The sequence below is a fragment of the Electrophorus electricus genome, chromosome 22, assembly GCF_041902795.1.
Source record: "Electrophorus electricus isolate QZ-2024a chromosome 22, ASM4190279v1, whole genome shotgun sequence".
Lineage (NCBI taxonomy): Eukaryota > Metazoa > Chordata > Actinopteri > Gymnotiformes > Gymnotidae > Electrophorus > Electrophorus electricus.
Window position 1 is genome coordinate 6,817,904 of NC_137518.1, and position 14,597 is coordinate 6,832,500.

The 14,597-nt window shown below is 40.0% G+C and overlaps 1 protein-coding gene across 3 annotated transcripts in view; it reads right to left on the reverse strand.

Moving 5' to 3' along the window:
- Positions 1 to 250: 250 nt before the first annotated feature.
- timeless (timeless circadian clock) overlaps positions 251 to 14,597 on the reverse strand; it is an 18,025-nt gene continuing 3,678 nt past the window's right edge. For 2 of the 3 annotated variants that reach the window (XM_035520539.2, XM_081705728.1), the window contains 27 exons: positions 14,267 to 14,381; positions 14,111 to 14,173; positions 13,615 to 13,716; positions 13,257 to 13,412; positions 13,021 to 13,154; positions 12,710 to 12,797; positions 11,646 to 11,822; positions 11,239 to 11,456; positions 11,036 to 11,139; positions 9,115 to 9,284; positions 8,074 to 8,196; positions 7,731 to 7,882; positions 7,490 to 7,587; positions 7,157 to 7,274; positions 6,686 to 6,887; positions 6,303 to 6,442; positions 6,054 to 6,139; positions 5,827 to 5,950; positions 5,041 to 5,123; positions 4,578 to 4,726; positions 4,247 to 4,466; positions 4,072 to 4,140; positions 3,852 to 3,970; positions 3,380 to 3,617; positions 3,240 to 3,285; positions 1,715 to 1,779; positions 251 to 622 (listed from right to left, as the gene is read on the reverse strand). In XM_035520539.2, coding sequence (XP_035376432.2) covers positions 501 to 622; positions 1,715 to 1,779; positions 3,240 to 3,285; positions 3,380 to 3,617; positions 3,852 to 3,970; positions 4,072 to 4,140; positions 4,247 to 4,466; positions 4,578 to 4,726; positions 5,041 to 5,123; positions 5,827 to 5,950; positions 6,054 to 6,139; positions 6,303 to 6,442; positions 6,686 to 6,887; positions 7,157 to 7,274; positions 7,490 to 7,587; positions 7,731 to 7,882; positions 8,074 to 8,196; positions 9,115 to 9,284; positions 11,036 to 11,139; positions 11,239 to 11,456; positions 11,646 to 11,822; positions 12,710 to 12,797; positions 13,021 to 13,154; positions 13,257 to 13,412; positions 13,615 to 13,716; positions 14,111 to 14,173; positions 14,267 to 14,381 — 3,481 coding nt within the window. In that variant the 3' untranslated portion in view covers positions 251 to 500. The remainder of the gene's footprint in view (positions 623 to 1,714; positions 1,780 to 3,239; positions 3,286 to 3,379; positions 3,618 to 3,851; positions 3,971 to 4,071; positions 4,141 to 4,246; positions 4,467 to 4,577; positions 4,727 to 5,040; positions 5,124 to 5,826; positions 5,951 to 6,053; positions 6,140 to 6,302; positions 6,443 to 6,685; positions 6,888 to 7,156; positions 7,275 to 7,489; positions 7,588 to 7,730; positions 7,883 to 8,073; positions 8,197 to 9,114; positions 9,285 to 11,035; positions 11,140 to 11,238; positions 11,457 to 11,645; positions 11,823 to 12,709; positions 12,798 to 13,020; positions 13,155 to 13,256; positions 13,413 to 13,614; positions 13,717 to 14,110; positions 14,174 to 14,266; positions 14,382 to 14,597) is intronic. The other variant, XM_081705729.1, reaches the window with a different exon arrangement.

Genomic DNA, 14,597 nt, shown 5'->3' on the forward strand with positions numbered 1-14,597 from the left:
AAATTATTGTGAATAATATTACTTCCCTAGTAATATAGCAGGGAAAATTCCATTTCAAGCCAAATGGAAGAACCTAGCATGTTAACACTGAATCTTCATAAAAGACCCTCCATAGCCAGAACAATGTACAGATGGCTGACAGCCTTTAAATGTTTAACCATCCACTGAGAGCTAGAGTGATTTAAGCAAATCCAGGAAATAACATACTTGGAGATTTCCTTTGAACCTCAAGACTATTTTTAAGGAATGATTAAAAAAAAAAAAAAAAACAAAAAAAAAAAAACCCTCTATATGAAGTATACTCAGCCATTTATATCCAAGGTCTTCCTCAGCCAGCTCATTTCAGTGTTCTATTCCACAGTCCAGTACAACTCAGTCACAATCAGTGACTGCAGAGTGCTGAGGTGTGTTTGGACACTGAAAATATGAACCAGCGGGCTTATGTAGTCTGACTTGAATATCAAAGCCATTTACTATAATTACACCAATTTCACTGTATTCTAGTCATCTTCATCACTTAGCACCCTCTGTCGTCTGCGCTTTGCAGAGGTGGAGTGAGCCTCCTCATCTGACCGATCACCTCTCTCAGTTTCAAAAATTATTCTGGAAGGAGAGTCCTCAACTGTAAAGGAAGTAAAGGAACAATGGTAACTATATGACAAAGATGTAAAGGAAAGGAATGCTTTATTTGTGGTTAAACCACTTCAGTCATTTTGATATTCTGCTACTCCTTTGTTGTTGATTGTTTTTCATCCTATGAAACTATGTTTGAACAGCTATGCAGTTCATCCCTCCTGACTATGTGATTGCAGAGTTTTATTGCAGAATGTATAAAAGTCCCAGGTAATACATATTATAAAACATTAAAAGGCTTGCATTATAGTAGAGTTTAGTGTTTAATATAACATCCATCACAAAAAGACAAAAATGTGAATACTTAAATTTTCTGGTTACAGGTATCTGGGAAATGTCTGGGAGGGGTTCGAATATTTTAATGAGTAAGTGTGATTGGGAGTCATGGACAGAAGGATGTCAGTCAGATATGGCACTTGAGCAGAACTAGAGTGGCATGAGCTGGGAAAATTGAGATTCTTTATCTTATAGTTCTTCTTTAACATATAAAGCGACTGATGCAGATTTTGAAAATGAACACAGTAAGCTACTGTTGCTATGCTAGCGTTCACTCCACAAGACCAACATTTCCCCAATTTAAAAGCAATCACGGATTTAGGTTATATGGGACTTAGTCAAGTGCTGGAGCACGTGATCCATTATAGTATGCAAATGTCATGCCGAAAAACCCTACTGTGTCTTACTGAAGAACACAGGTCAGACTGTGGCAGGAATTCAACTCATGCATTTTAAGTGTTAAAAACTTCACAAATGTACACATGTACTCCCTGGATAAGGGCAGGATGCACTCCTCCCCATACCCATCCATCTCTGAGTCACTAAGTAATCATTTCTGTGTTAGCGCACCCCCTCAGCAAATAGGGTCAGAAGAATACACAGTGTGCTAAAGGTACTGCCCTCTAGTGGTCATGCAGAAGTCACACAGCCACAGTTACACTTCTGACTGGCAAACGGCTCACACTTAAACCTCAAATTATCTGCAATTAAATAAAGACATTGCCCAAAGCAAACATTTCAGGGTTTTGAGAATTTATGGAGAATGAATGATTGTGCACTAAATTTTTAAAATGATATACAGTACCTCTCTCGTCATCACTGTCTAACACACGCCTCCTCTTGGATGAAGTTTTATCCTCAACTTCAGCACTAGAATACACAGTGATCATTAGCACAAAACTACCACCAAAAATGGCACAAAACATACTAAGGCATATGTAAATACATCAACAGTAAGCACACACTGAGAGTGCCATTCTTAAGAGTAATCATCTCATAGCTCCAAATACCCAAAGTAATTTTTGAATATTTAAGAACTTCAATAGATTGAGAGAATTACCTACTAAAAGCTTTTGTGGAATTTATTTGCTCAACCCTACTCTGATAATACCAACAGAAAAAAAGGCTGCAGAGTTTAATGCATGGATAAAATCAAGGAATCAATCAGACCCCAAAATATAAAATGTATTGCCTATTTCACTGCGAGTTATACACAGTTATACTGTGTATGACTATGTATGTGACAAATAAACCAACTTGAAACTATTAGAGGATGTCTTGTTTCATGGTCCAACATGTGTTAGACACAGAATTACATACTGCAATTCAGTCAGAGACCTGTGAGCCCAGATCAATTATCCAGAAATTCCCAACTAAGGGCATAAGTCAAAGGTTTCTAATCAATAGAAATAAGACAAACAATTTGGTGAGCATAAATAATTTATTCTAAAAATACTGCTTAAATCGAAGATGGCCAGAGTGAACTGATATCCATAATATTTCAAATAAATACAAAGAGGCTATTACTTCAGTGTCAGATGCTGGCTTAGCTAGTACACAATTTTTATACTTCTAGCACTTATATAACAGCCATAATAGTACTAGCTAAAATAGACTAAAAATACCATCTTAACAAGTGAACGATGATATGGGCTTATATGCATGATCATTCTCACTATGTTTTAGTAAAAATAAATAAATAAATAAAATTATCATTTAATACATTCAGCCACTTGATTGGGAACCTACCTTGCACCTAGTTACTGTCTCCTGTAAGTGCATTTTATACAATTACAGTTGGCAATTAGTCTGTTGCCATGGGTAAGATGTCAGCTACCCCCCTCCACAACCAGTACTGTTCAGTGCCTGACCAGGAAACTGAACACTACCTAGTGCAGACCACTCCCAATACACCAATGTGATTGTAGTGGCAAGGTAGTGGCTTTTATGCTAGTACGAGTGGGTTAAAACCAGTAGTATTGCTGGTGCGTTTTACATGGGTCTGTCATCCAAAAAATATCCAGCCAACAGTGGTACTACAGTCAGAAACCAGCCACTGTAGAGCTGAAAGAAGGAACAAAAATTGTGCATGGCTGGATATTTATAGATGGCAAACCATTGTAAAACCCTCCAATTGTATGCAGGTATATAATTGGCCTACAAATGTACCAGTGTACACTCCAGGTGTTTAAGCTGTCAGTGACTGTAGCTGCAAGGGAAGGGGCCTGTGGGTGAATATTAATTATACAGCCCCCCCCCCCTTTGAAAAGTCATTTTCTAAGAATATTCTCCTAGATTTCATGAAAAAACAAGTTATAATCAGTACCCACCTCTGTGTTTCACCCTGAGAAATTGCTTGCTCAGCAAAAGAACTTTCTAAAAAGGGAGACAAAACAAATAAATTAATGTACTACAATAAAATAAAAAATCCAACAGGTCACATTTTCAGTCTCCTGTAAAAGGGGCTTACTTTTCGTATTGTCTGAGCGTTTCCTCTGCCGAGCCAGCAGCAGGGCCCTGAGTGCATGGTCTCTCATTTCCTGTGTGTCAGGGGCGTCTCCTTCCTGCTCTAGCTCAGAGTTGAGTGCCTCCCCAACGTCCCTCTCTCTTCGCTCTCTGACCACGCTGTCCTCTGGTAGGGTGAGAGACGCCGCGGTGGCCCTTAGCTGATACACGCTCATAGCCGCAGGGATCCTCCAAAACCTCTCCTAGATTACAGCAGTGAAAGCAAATTTTACATTTATACACTTAAGCATGTTGATTCAAGCCATATATGTATTGTGCACAAATAAACCAAAACTGATGTACATAGCACAGAGTAACATAGACAATTAAGCACAAATACAAAATAAAAGGCTTCAGGAAAGCCATCATTTTTCAAGCCATTTTGCACCAAGGACTGGGGGGAAATTAACAAATCCAAATAAAACCCTAAGAATGACCTGTTCATCCGCTGGTGCTCGGATGCCAACTTTGCGGAGAAACCTTTGGAAGCTTTTGTTCTCCATGGCATTCTCGTTGTCCTCCGTCAGAGGGACTAGTGCGATGGGGTAAGAAACACCTGAACAAATTCACAGAGTTAATTCACCATGTCATTCATCATAAAAGATAAAGTGAAAAGGTGAAGGGCCTTTGAGGGGGATTGTCATAAGATACACGCACCATCTTCTTCACGATCTGCTGCTGCTCTGTTAAGGCAATTCTGAAGCCACAAGACTGGCCCCGACATGCCTGTTAACATACAGTGAGAAACACTGGTGGGTAAATCCAAGTGAGAAAAAAAATCAAAAGGGCATTAATCATATACAAGTCAAACAAGTGTCTCACAAATACCCACCTTCACGCTGCATGCTCTGAGCAATAGCTCCGAGGTTGGCGTTCTTTCCCTGCATACTCTCTTGTCTCCTGCCCATGTCCACCTGAGTGGGCTGTCTCTCCTCCTCCCTCTGTCCTTTACAGTCAGCTTCATCTTTCTCCACATCCTCCTCTTCCTCATCCCTGTGCATGGCATCCTCGCTTAATGCTCCACTTGGGTTGAAAAAAAATTCCTCTTCAGTCTGTCAGGTAAAAAAAAAAAAAGAAAAAAAATGCAGTAGGAAGAGAACTGTGGTGTGGGTAAGCAAATAAGGGAGAAACACACAGAGCTTTGTTTGGATTTTTGGGTCTACCATTCCACTGCTTTTCCCAGGAGGAGCGCTCCTCCGTTTCTTGTACAGATCCTTGCGCTCAGACACCAGGCCCATGCTGAGGATCTTGTCTACAACACGTGCCCTCGAGCGCTTAGCAGTCAGACACTTTAGAATGTTGCCCAACACATCTAGAGAGAAAACAATCAGAGAGATGGAGAACAAGTCCGTCACATCTCAAGAAAAAAAAAGTTATTTGTAGGTAGCTCCAATTAACATCAATTATGATAACTTCTGTTGTCTACAACCTAAAAGTTGTGATTTTCCTGTATCCATCCATCCCTGTATCCCTGTATCCATCCCTCCCTCCATCCATCCATATGTTATTACTATCTGCATTATTATTTTAACCTGAAATCCAGCCTGTTAGCCAGTAGCTTTGGTGCTGGGACTCCTAAAATTCTAAAAAAAATAAAAAAAATAAAAAAAAAGTGAAGGAACTTGCCATCAGAATCTTTGTACTCTTCGAAGAGCATGTGCAGCTCCTGCTCCTGCTCCTCTGTCCAGAGCACAATGCAGGTGCCTTTCCTTGAGGAAGGACAGAAAGTGAGGACTTGGGGGAAATCAACACTTACATAACTTCTGAAGGGCAACATCACCAAGGATCATGCACTACAACTAAACAGGAGGGGTGTAACGAAGCATCATGACACGACACATGGCGACGCAAAAATGTAACATTGTGGCGAAGGATGAGATCGCTGTTTATTTTGCCATCTACAGCAGCTGCATTGTTTGAAAGTCAACAGCAAAGCTGTTACAATTGCACATTTTTCATACAAGAGCACATTATAAACCACTGTTGCTTGTATTATTTTCTTTTAACTGCAGGGGACTAAATCTTATTTAAAATTTGATACAAAAAACTGCAGTGTTTTGCATTGTTCAGAAATAAAAAAGGAATGCTTTCATTTAGCTATTTAAATATGTGGTAAAGCTACTTTTTATTTACAATTGTAAACTTCTAATTTCTTTTAAATTATTAGAATAATAATTGAAAAATAAGATGAAAATCTTTTGTTTACAACTTTATACAAGAAAAATGTGCCCTTTTTGCATTATTTGTACACAAAGAAATCTGTCATTCAAATTGTGTTTCAAATACAGTGAGAAAATTAATTGTGAATGCAGTATCATAAATTAAATTATGAGCAGAGTGCATTGTTACAGCCCTAATAAAGAGACCGTAAACACACATGAGGATGTGCAGTATACACCAAAGGCTCTTCACCTCTCTTTCTTTAGGTCCTTTACACTGTCTACCAAACCCATAGACACCATTTGGGCCACAACCTGGCGTCTGGTGCGGCTGGTGTTACTCAGCAGCAGCAGCAAGGTCTCGACAATGTCAGGTACTGAAAGACAAACAAATATAAATTATCTGAATCTCACAGAAAATTTGGATGAAGCCCTTTGTATTCAGTCATAATGGGAAAGATGTGGGATCAGTAGAATAACCTCCAGAGTTCTTGTGCTCTTCGTACAACTGACGAAGCTCCTCTTCTTCCACAGGTGTCCATGGTGCTTTTTTCTTTGCACCATCACTTAAATAAGAAAAAAAATATACAATTTCTTCAGTCAAACAATCAATCATTTTCATAAAGACATGCAAACTAGTATAAACCTATGATGCAGATTACATTACAATGTAAAATCCTACCACACACCCATATCCACCCAAATACCTACTCACAGGCCCACACCCACCCATCTTTGCCGTAGCCCTCTGTCATCTCTCTCACAGCACCAACATTCTTCCAGAAAAGGAGCTCAACGAAGGCTTTGTTGTTCTGAGCTGCCAGGCTGAAAAAACGGTTCAGAATGTACTTGGCAAAAGTCACCAACTCCTGGCAGAAGAACAGAATGAAGAAAGGTACTTTCCTTATTGCCAACACTGACTGATTAGCATTGTACATTTACCAATGACATTCCAGAGTTCAGAATTTCCCCCAAAAGACAGAAAAGTTTAAGACACAGCTAATCTGAAAATACACTCAGTTTTGAAGGCAAATGAAGCCAAAACAAAAACAAATACTGCTATACGATAACCAAGAGTTTTGCCATAATGGTGGTGCATTTTATTAATCTACCTTATAGGCAGCAGTAGCAGGGTCGGACAGGATCTTATTGAAGAGATAGAAGACGGAGAGTTGGAAGAGCAGAGCCTCCATCTTCAGGTCCACGGCAAGGCGGTACAGCATACGCACTATGCAGTGATTGGTGTGTGCCGTGTTTGTGGCATACGAACGTAGCAGCAACAAGAAGGGATGAATGATGTTTGGGTTTGCGAACCTGGTGACCAGAGAAATTCATCCATTTCCAAAGTGTGTATTATGACTGAGGCAACCTTGCAAATACATACAGAAACATGCCACTGCATTTTCTCTCTGGGCTTACATGTAGCCTGGTAAATTGTTTAAGCCTTTAAATGCCTTTATGGTTAATACAAATCTGTTTACTGTTGAGCCCAGGGTTATCATTAGAAAGTAAAACTAATACTTTTGCAGACTTACCGCCGCACTAGTGCATTCACAAGCTCCTTCACAAGCTCCTTCACTAACCTCTTAATGAAGTCGAGGAAGTTGAATTCATTTTCTGACACGCGCACAGACTCCAGTTCTTCCTCCTCATCTAGTTCTGCTCCTTCCTCTTCCATGGCAGGTTCTGTGACGGATGGTCCTGCATGGTACAAAGGAAACGTCTTTGTTCAACACAATGGTCATTTTCCTAACAAGTCTTTTCTTTTTTGATAAGGCTGACATGTTTAACTTAGCCAAGTCCCATATCTAATTCATTTCAAACTCTGCTTACATTTTTTCCACCATTTCCTCCCCATGAAATAATTCCCTGGTTCGTACTGATTTCCAAGTGTGACACATTAATGATTCACTTACTGGGTAGCTCAGCAAAGAGAATCTGCTTTAGAAGTTCCAGCTCTTGTTCAGGTTCTACCTCAACAGAACCAAAGACATCTCCCTCTGGCCATACCTCTCTGTGCATTATTCAGCCAATAAAGAAGGTTTATGAATAGCAAGAATAAAAACATAGAGAAAAAAGTGAAATCACAAGCTGTGGAATGAGTGAAAGTGATGCATTAGTGATCACGTGATGCATTACAGGCCAGGGATGGCCTACCGTGCAGCACGAAGCAAGCTGAGTGCCTCTGGCCCAGTGCGGGCACGTAGAGCGTCTTGGATGCGGATCATGGCTTCTGTGCGTTGCTCAGTAACTGGAATCTCAGAAATGGCATCAAAGGGAACAGCGCCCTCTCTCAAAGCCTCCGATATCTGCAACCATGTGACAATGTTTATAAAAAGTCGCCCATGTTTTGAATTTGAATTATACACAAATTTGGAGTAAATTATTGCTCATTAAGCCATGTGTGCTGGACAAGAACAGGACCAGAGAAACCTATATGAACAGTCACATTATAAGTCCATCAACAGATTACAACCCAATACAATGTAGTATAACGAACCTGAAAACCAGAGGATCGGAGTTCCTCTGACACCACCTGCCATGTCTCCTCCAGTGCTTCGCATGTGTTCTCCAACTGGGGAACGGGCTTCTTTTTCTGTTTCCTCCGTTTCACTTTCTTTTTCTGAGGACACAATACAGAATATAAATACAGAGCAGTTTTAATATGAAATGCAATATCATTGATAATGGCTCTGTATTTGCTGCAATAGGACTGAACATGAAATATTAACTAATAGATAGCCACTAAACATCTAGATAGTTATGCTGCCATGGTTTTTAAAATTCCTCTTCATTTTTGGAAAATTATCAGCGCAAACAATTGAGCAAATAGTGTAGGCTGATAAATTTTAAATATTTTCAGAGAGGTTGGCTGTCATTAACAGAGACCACTGCTGCAAGTGCTTTAAAAAACTGATGAAACTGCATGGCATTTTGATTCTATGGGGTGGATACAGGGACAACTGGTAACCAGTTTTTGAATCTATATAGAAAGATATTGATTTGTCTTTAGGTTGGTGGTATAGAGTAGTGAAATGCAAAAAGTTTATCTTAGACAAGGACAAAAATTAGCATAAGGTTGATAACAGCAGAAAATGCTGAATCATCGGAAGGAAAAATAATTAATACAATATGATTCCGAAACAAATCCAACCTGAAATGTCATAGAACTGCTTGATTAAAAAAATAAACATGATTGTGTATGCCATGTTATTAGTTTTAATAGAGCAGTACAGTGTTTAAGAGATGTAAACAGTCATACTGATATTTTAGTTGTCATATTGGGAAAAGATTTTCACTTAAATTGTTCAATTTAAAAATAAGTTATTGTTTAAACAAAGAAATCAGATCTGTATGGACATCAGGCAATATTTAAAATTTTAAATATCGTCATCTGTAATATGGATAAAATATTTATAAATAATAGCCAGGTCAAGATGAACTATAAAGATGTTCACAGAAGAACTGCTGGCATTCATTTCCCACACTTTTTGAGCTTTGCTACAAATTATCCACTGAAAGGGTCCCTCCTTATGCTCACCTGTACCAGGAGGTTGTTGCGGCCCTTGCAGAAGCGCTCAAGCATACGTAAAAACAGATGAGTGGATTCCACTAGGTCGCACAGAAAAGAACGCGGTTGCATTCTCTCATTAAACTTCCGTAGCAGAGTGAGGAAAATTTCTCTGTATTCCATGAGGTAAAAGATATTACCTGCAAGCAGTACAGCAAGGCATGAGAAACACACCCACCCACCCCTCTATATCCATCTAAATACATAAAACAAACACACACACAGCTGCAGAAAAAAAATAGACCACTCCAATTTTTTCTTAAATCACCACATGTACAGCAACCATTCCATTCAAGTGTTTGTTGAATTCCTTCACAGACACACCTCAATCAACTTAATGAGATGCTGAATAGGCGATTACCTCAACAAAATCCTATTCTAACCAGCAACAGTATAAAAACCACTGCTGCTGTCATCACTATTCTCGTAAGAGCCAGCTGGATGGGAAAAGCAGTGCTAGAACTACCCAAAAACTAAATGTAGTCAAAATACAGCTAGAGACCACGCCAAAAGAGCTGAAAAGAAAGGTTCTTAATAAGGAAAAGAAGGGTTCAATTGTAGCTTTACTGCCAAAGGGATACAGTGAGCATCAGGTTGCTTGCATCTTGAAAATTTCAAAAACTACGGTTCATAAGAACAAGGTCAAGCAGCAAACACATGGGACAACAGCTATAGACTGGCAGAGGTCAAAACGACTCTCTACTGACCATGATGATCACCACCTCATTCGAATGGCACTTAACAACCGTAAGATGACATCAAGTGACCTACAAAAAGAACGGCATGCAGCATCTGGGCTGAACTGCACAGAGAGGACGGTTCGAAACAGGCTTCTGGAGGCAGGGCTGAAGTCATGCAAAGCTAGAAAAAAAGCCCTTCATCAATGAGAAGCAAAGATTGAAGTTTGCGAAAGACCATAAGGATTGGACCGTAGAGGAGTGGAGTGGAGTAAGGTCATTTTCTGAGTGCAATTTTCAGCTTTGCCCACCACCTGGTCATGTAATAGTTAGACAGAGACCTGGAGAGGCTTATAAACCAGAGTGTCTCGCACGCACTGTGAAATTTGGTTTAGGATCAGTGATGATCCAGGGGTGTTTCAGCAAGGCTGGAATCAGGCAGATTTGTCTTCGTGAAGGACACATGAATGAAGTCACTTAGAAAACTGTGCTGGAAGAAAACTTGCTTCCTTCTGCTCTGACAATGTTCCCCAACTCTGATGATTGTTGTTTTCAATAGGACAATGCTCCATGTCACAACCAGGTCAATCAAAGTGTGGATGATGGACCACCAGATCAAGACCCCATCATGGCCAGCCCAATCTCCAAATCTGAACCCCATTGAAAACCTCTGGAATATGATCAAGAGGAAGACGGATGGTCACAAGCCATGAAACAAAGCTGAGCTCCTGGAATTTCTGTGCCAGAAGTGGCGTAAAGTTACCCAACAGCAATGTGAAAGACTGGTGGAAAGCATGCCAAGATGCATGAAAGCTGTGATTAAAAATCAGTTATTTCGCCAAATATTGATTTCTTGACTCATCCCAAATTGAAATATTAGTACTGTGTTGTTTATAAGTGAATATGAGCTTGTTTTTAATCTGAAATTTGAAAGAAATGTTGCCAGTAGTTTATAGAATAAAACAAAACTGCTCAGCCTGGTCAAATAATTTTGTAGTGGTCTCTCTCCCCCCCACCCCCTGAGCTCTCTCTCTGCGCGCGCGCACGCACACGCGCGCCCGCGCATGCACACACGCGCGCACACACACGCACGCACACGCACACACGCACGCACACGCACACACGCACGCACACGCACACACGCACGCACACGCACACGCACACACAAAATTCAGCAGTTTTTATACTGAAGTACATTTAAAGAAGTTTCTTACTTTTGATAACATTGCTACTCTGACGAACGTTCTCATCCTTTGAGCGATCCATTTCATTTACTGTAAGCAGTAGTTCCTGGTAGGCCTTCAAAGCCAAATGCATCCTGTTAAACAAACTGACCTTACTTATTCATGTTTGGGTCTATATTCATCAGTTTAATTTAAAAGGTGTGTGGAAACAGCATCAGAGAGTCCTTATTGACCTGCGAGACCATGACGTGGCCTCCTTACGGTCAGTGAGCATCATTTCATAGTAGTTGGTGATGTTCTTCTCTATGAAATGGAAGGTACGGATGGACAATGTCTCTGAGACCAGCTCAGGCCTGCAGCCGTTGCCACGGTTGAAAGCCATAAAAAAGTTCAGAGACCACAGGTAGTAGGTCTCATCATGCTGCTGGGCCCGCTCACGAATCAATGCATCCTTAAGAGAAGAAGTTGATGAAACGAGGACTCAAAAGACAAGGTGTAAGAGTAAATATCATCAATGGCAGTTGCTCAGTTTTAGAATTTTAGGGTCAGATATTTTTGGTTCCATATCTGAATTTTGCCTTAGTTCAGTTGTATTGTAACCTTCACAGCCAAATAATAATGTTAATGTTACTCAGTCTACCTTAACCAGGTACATGAGCCGATTGTAGCAGTTATCCAAGAAGTCAATGCAGAATTCACGCAGAAAGAGGCGAACATTGAGGACAGAGCGCCGCTGGCTCTCGCCATCCCGGGCCAGCTGTTTACGCTTAGGCACACGCCTCACGGCCTTTCCAGCATCATGAGAATAGTTCTTGAGCTGTCAAGGAAAATAAATAAATAAATAAAAGATAGGAGAGAGACCTCACCATTGTATATTCCACTACTGGATTACTTAAAAAAGTTAAAACAACCGGCAGAGGGTGAAGGAAAAATTAAAGTTTGTGTATATACATTTATAAATACTTTCTGCCCATGATTCCAAGGAACTACTGATGCAAAACAAATGGGGGGGGGAAATCATACATCAAGTTGTTTCCCTTTTGCATAATCAATTATTTTACTTTTTGATTTTATACAACTTTGACATTAAAATGCTAAATACGCTTTATATACTTACCGTATGTCATTCACGTGGGCACATAAAAAAACTTGCAATCATGCTTTATATTATTGTTTATATTTTGTAGAATGTGGAAAAGACAGTAAACAGACGTATGTTTTTTTCATTAAAAGGGCTCATATATTAAGGGCTCAAATATTAAAACCATAAAAGGAACATCTAGAGCTTATGCACTTCTTGTGCCACTAAGTAGGAAAAGTCAAACTACAGTTATCAAACCCACAGTGTACCATTGAATAGGGTGTGTAGCTTTAAATCTCATCTTACTTCACTTCACTGAAAATCCTCAAGGTTGCCTAGACAGCGCGCTATTTTATATGAGGATTAATTCATGTTTATACTTTTTTTTTCTTCAAAGTGGCAATTTGTAGCTCTACTCAAAATATAAATGCATATTAACATGGCACTAGGCCATTTGCTAAATAAGATGCTGCTTTCTTACTTTAACTTGGTACTTTATTCTGTTACTATTAAAAGATTTTATTTTGAAAGAGTTCAATAATTTAATGTTTGTCTTATATTTGGAATTTTGGTTTTGAAAACACCAAGAGTAATTTTTCTACAATGTGATGACCTTTACTCACGTTGTGGAGTCCTTGGTGGAAAATGACATCGTTCTCTCCAATGGACTTCAATCCTTGTACTACATATGAACCTCGGAACCGAGAATGCCTGTGATGGAGAAAATGAGTGCTGTCTTCATGACACATTTAACCTAGAGACATACACACACACACAGACGCACACACACACACACACACACACACACACACACACACACACACACACACACACACACACACACACACACACACACACACACACACACACACACACACACACACACACACACACACACACACACACACACACACACACAGACACAGACACACACCTGGCCCCCCTCTGCAATATGCGACTACGTTTCTCCAACAGCTCTTTTTGCCGCAGGCTCTCCAGCTCTGCACTGTCCTTTTGTTTTTCCTGCATGGAGCGTGCCTGTCCCACACTCACCAACTGCTCGGGAGTCTAGAGGAGACACAGCGGGTTACGAAGATATGAACAGTAAAGCAATAAATAATTTAAGAACTGCATTGAGATATCCTATAGGAAAAAAATAAGTCTACTGACCTGGTTTCGAAACATAAGAGAGATGACCTCCAGAACATGAATGCTCCAGTGCTGCTCACTCTGGGCACTGGCCAGGAACTTGAGCAGGTCATCCATTCCACTCATGTGGATGGCCCAGAGCAGCTTGTCGTGCACGCTAGCATCATCATCCACATTCTTCAATAAGGCATAAGACAGAGGGACAATTCTGCATCATTCTGATTTGAACTGTCTTTGACAGAAATGACAGATATGAACTGTAAATGTATTTGTCTCCATTGATTGCGGCTATGAGCAGAAACTAAAGCATTCAAATGCTAGTTAAATTCCATCACAATTATGATCAAAAGGCTATGTAGCAGAGTCGACTGTTGCGAACCTGTTCCTGGCTAGGGTTAGCTGGGATGTGCAGCACGTTCCTGATCAGCAGCAGAATTCTCTCGATCAGCAGGTTATCCTCCTCATGCCTCTGCTCCCAGTCCTGAGAGAGACAAGAAAGGACAGGGAACACAGCAAAGCAATGAAGTGGTCACTACACAGCAACGTTTCATTAAGCACACAAGCTAACACTCTGCTTCCTGGTCAAGAACACATGTTGTACATATGCTATAAAGTGGAGAGTCCTAGGGGTGGATTTAGGACCTGTGCCACTTCTGTTTACTTCCAAGATAATCATGTCAATTTCCTTTAAGTATGGCAGTAACTGCATGACAAAACATCCTATAATCAATCCTATAAAAGTATATTTTCTTTCTGTGTAATATAGTCTGTGAATGATTTATTTTGTTATACTCTATATATAATGTTTGCATCTCTGCATCAAAATGGGTAAAATGAAATTGTGCAAGACATATCTGATCCATTCACTGACTCACCAACTGAAGAAGGTTGTACAGGGTCTCACTCAGCACAGTAAACACTTTCTCATTGGCAAATGCCTAGACAGAATGGACATGTTAATCAACAACACCCACCAATATGCTCTGATATACTAATGCTTTCTTTTGGTGACTACACAGGTTTGTACCTACCTCTTTATATGCTTGCAGATGGGACAAAACTTGAAGAAAATGATGTCGGAATGTAGGGTCATCTGGGACTTTCCCAAAGCAGAGAAGTGCTGGCTGAGTCAGATTGACCAAGAGCCTGTGAAATGGTTTTATATGAAAAAAATTCATTCATTCACACTCAATTTATAATGCAAGTAGATTAATGTTACTATATAAACTCATTTTGTATTAATATACACCTTTTCTTAATTAAATGCCTATGACATTTTGGTTAAAATACCAAAAGTACAACAGCTCAGAATGGCCAGCTTGAGTGCCTGTTTCTTTAAATGGTAATGAGCTACTGCTCAAC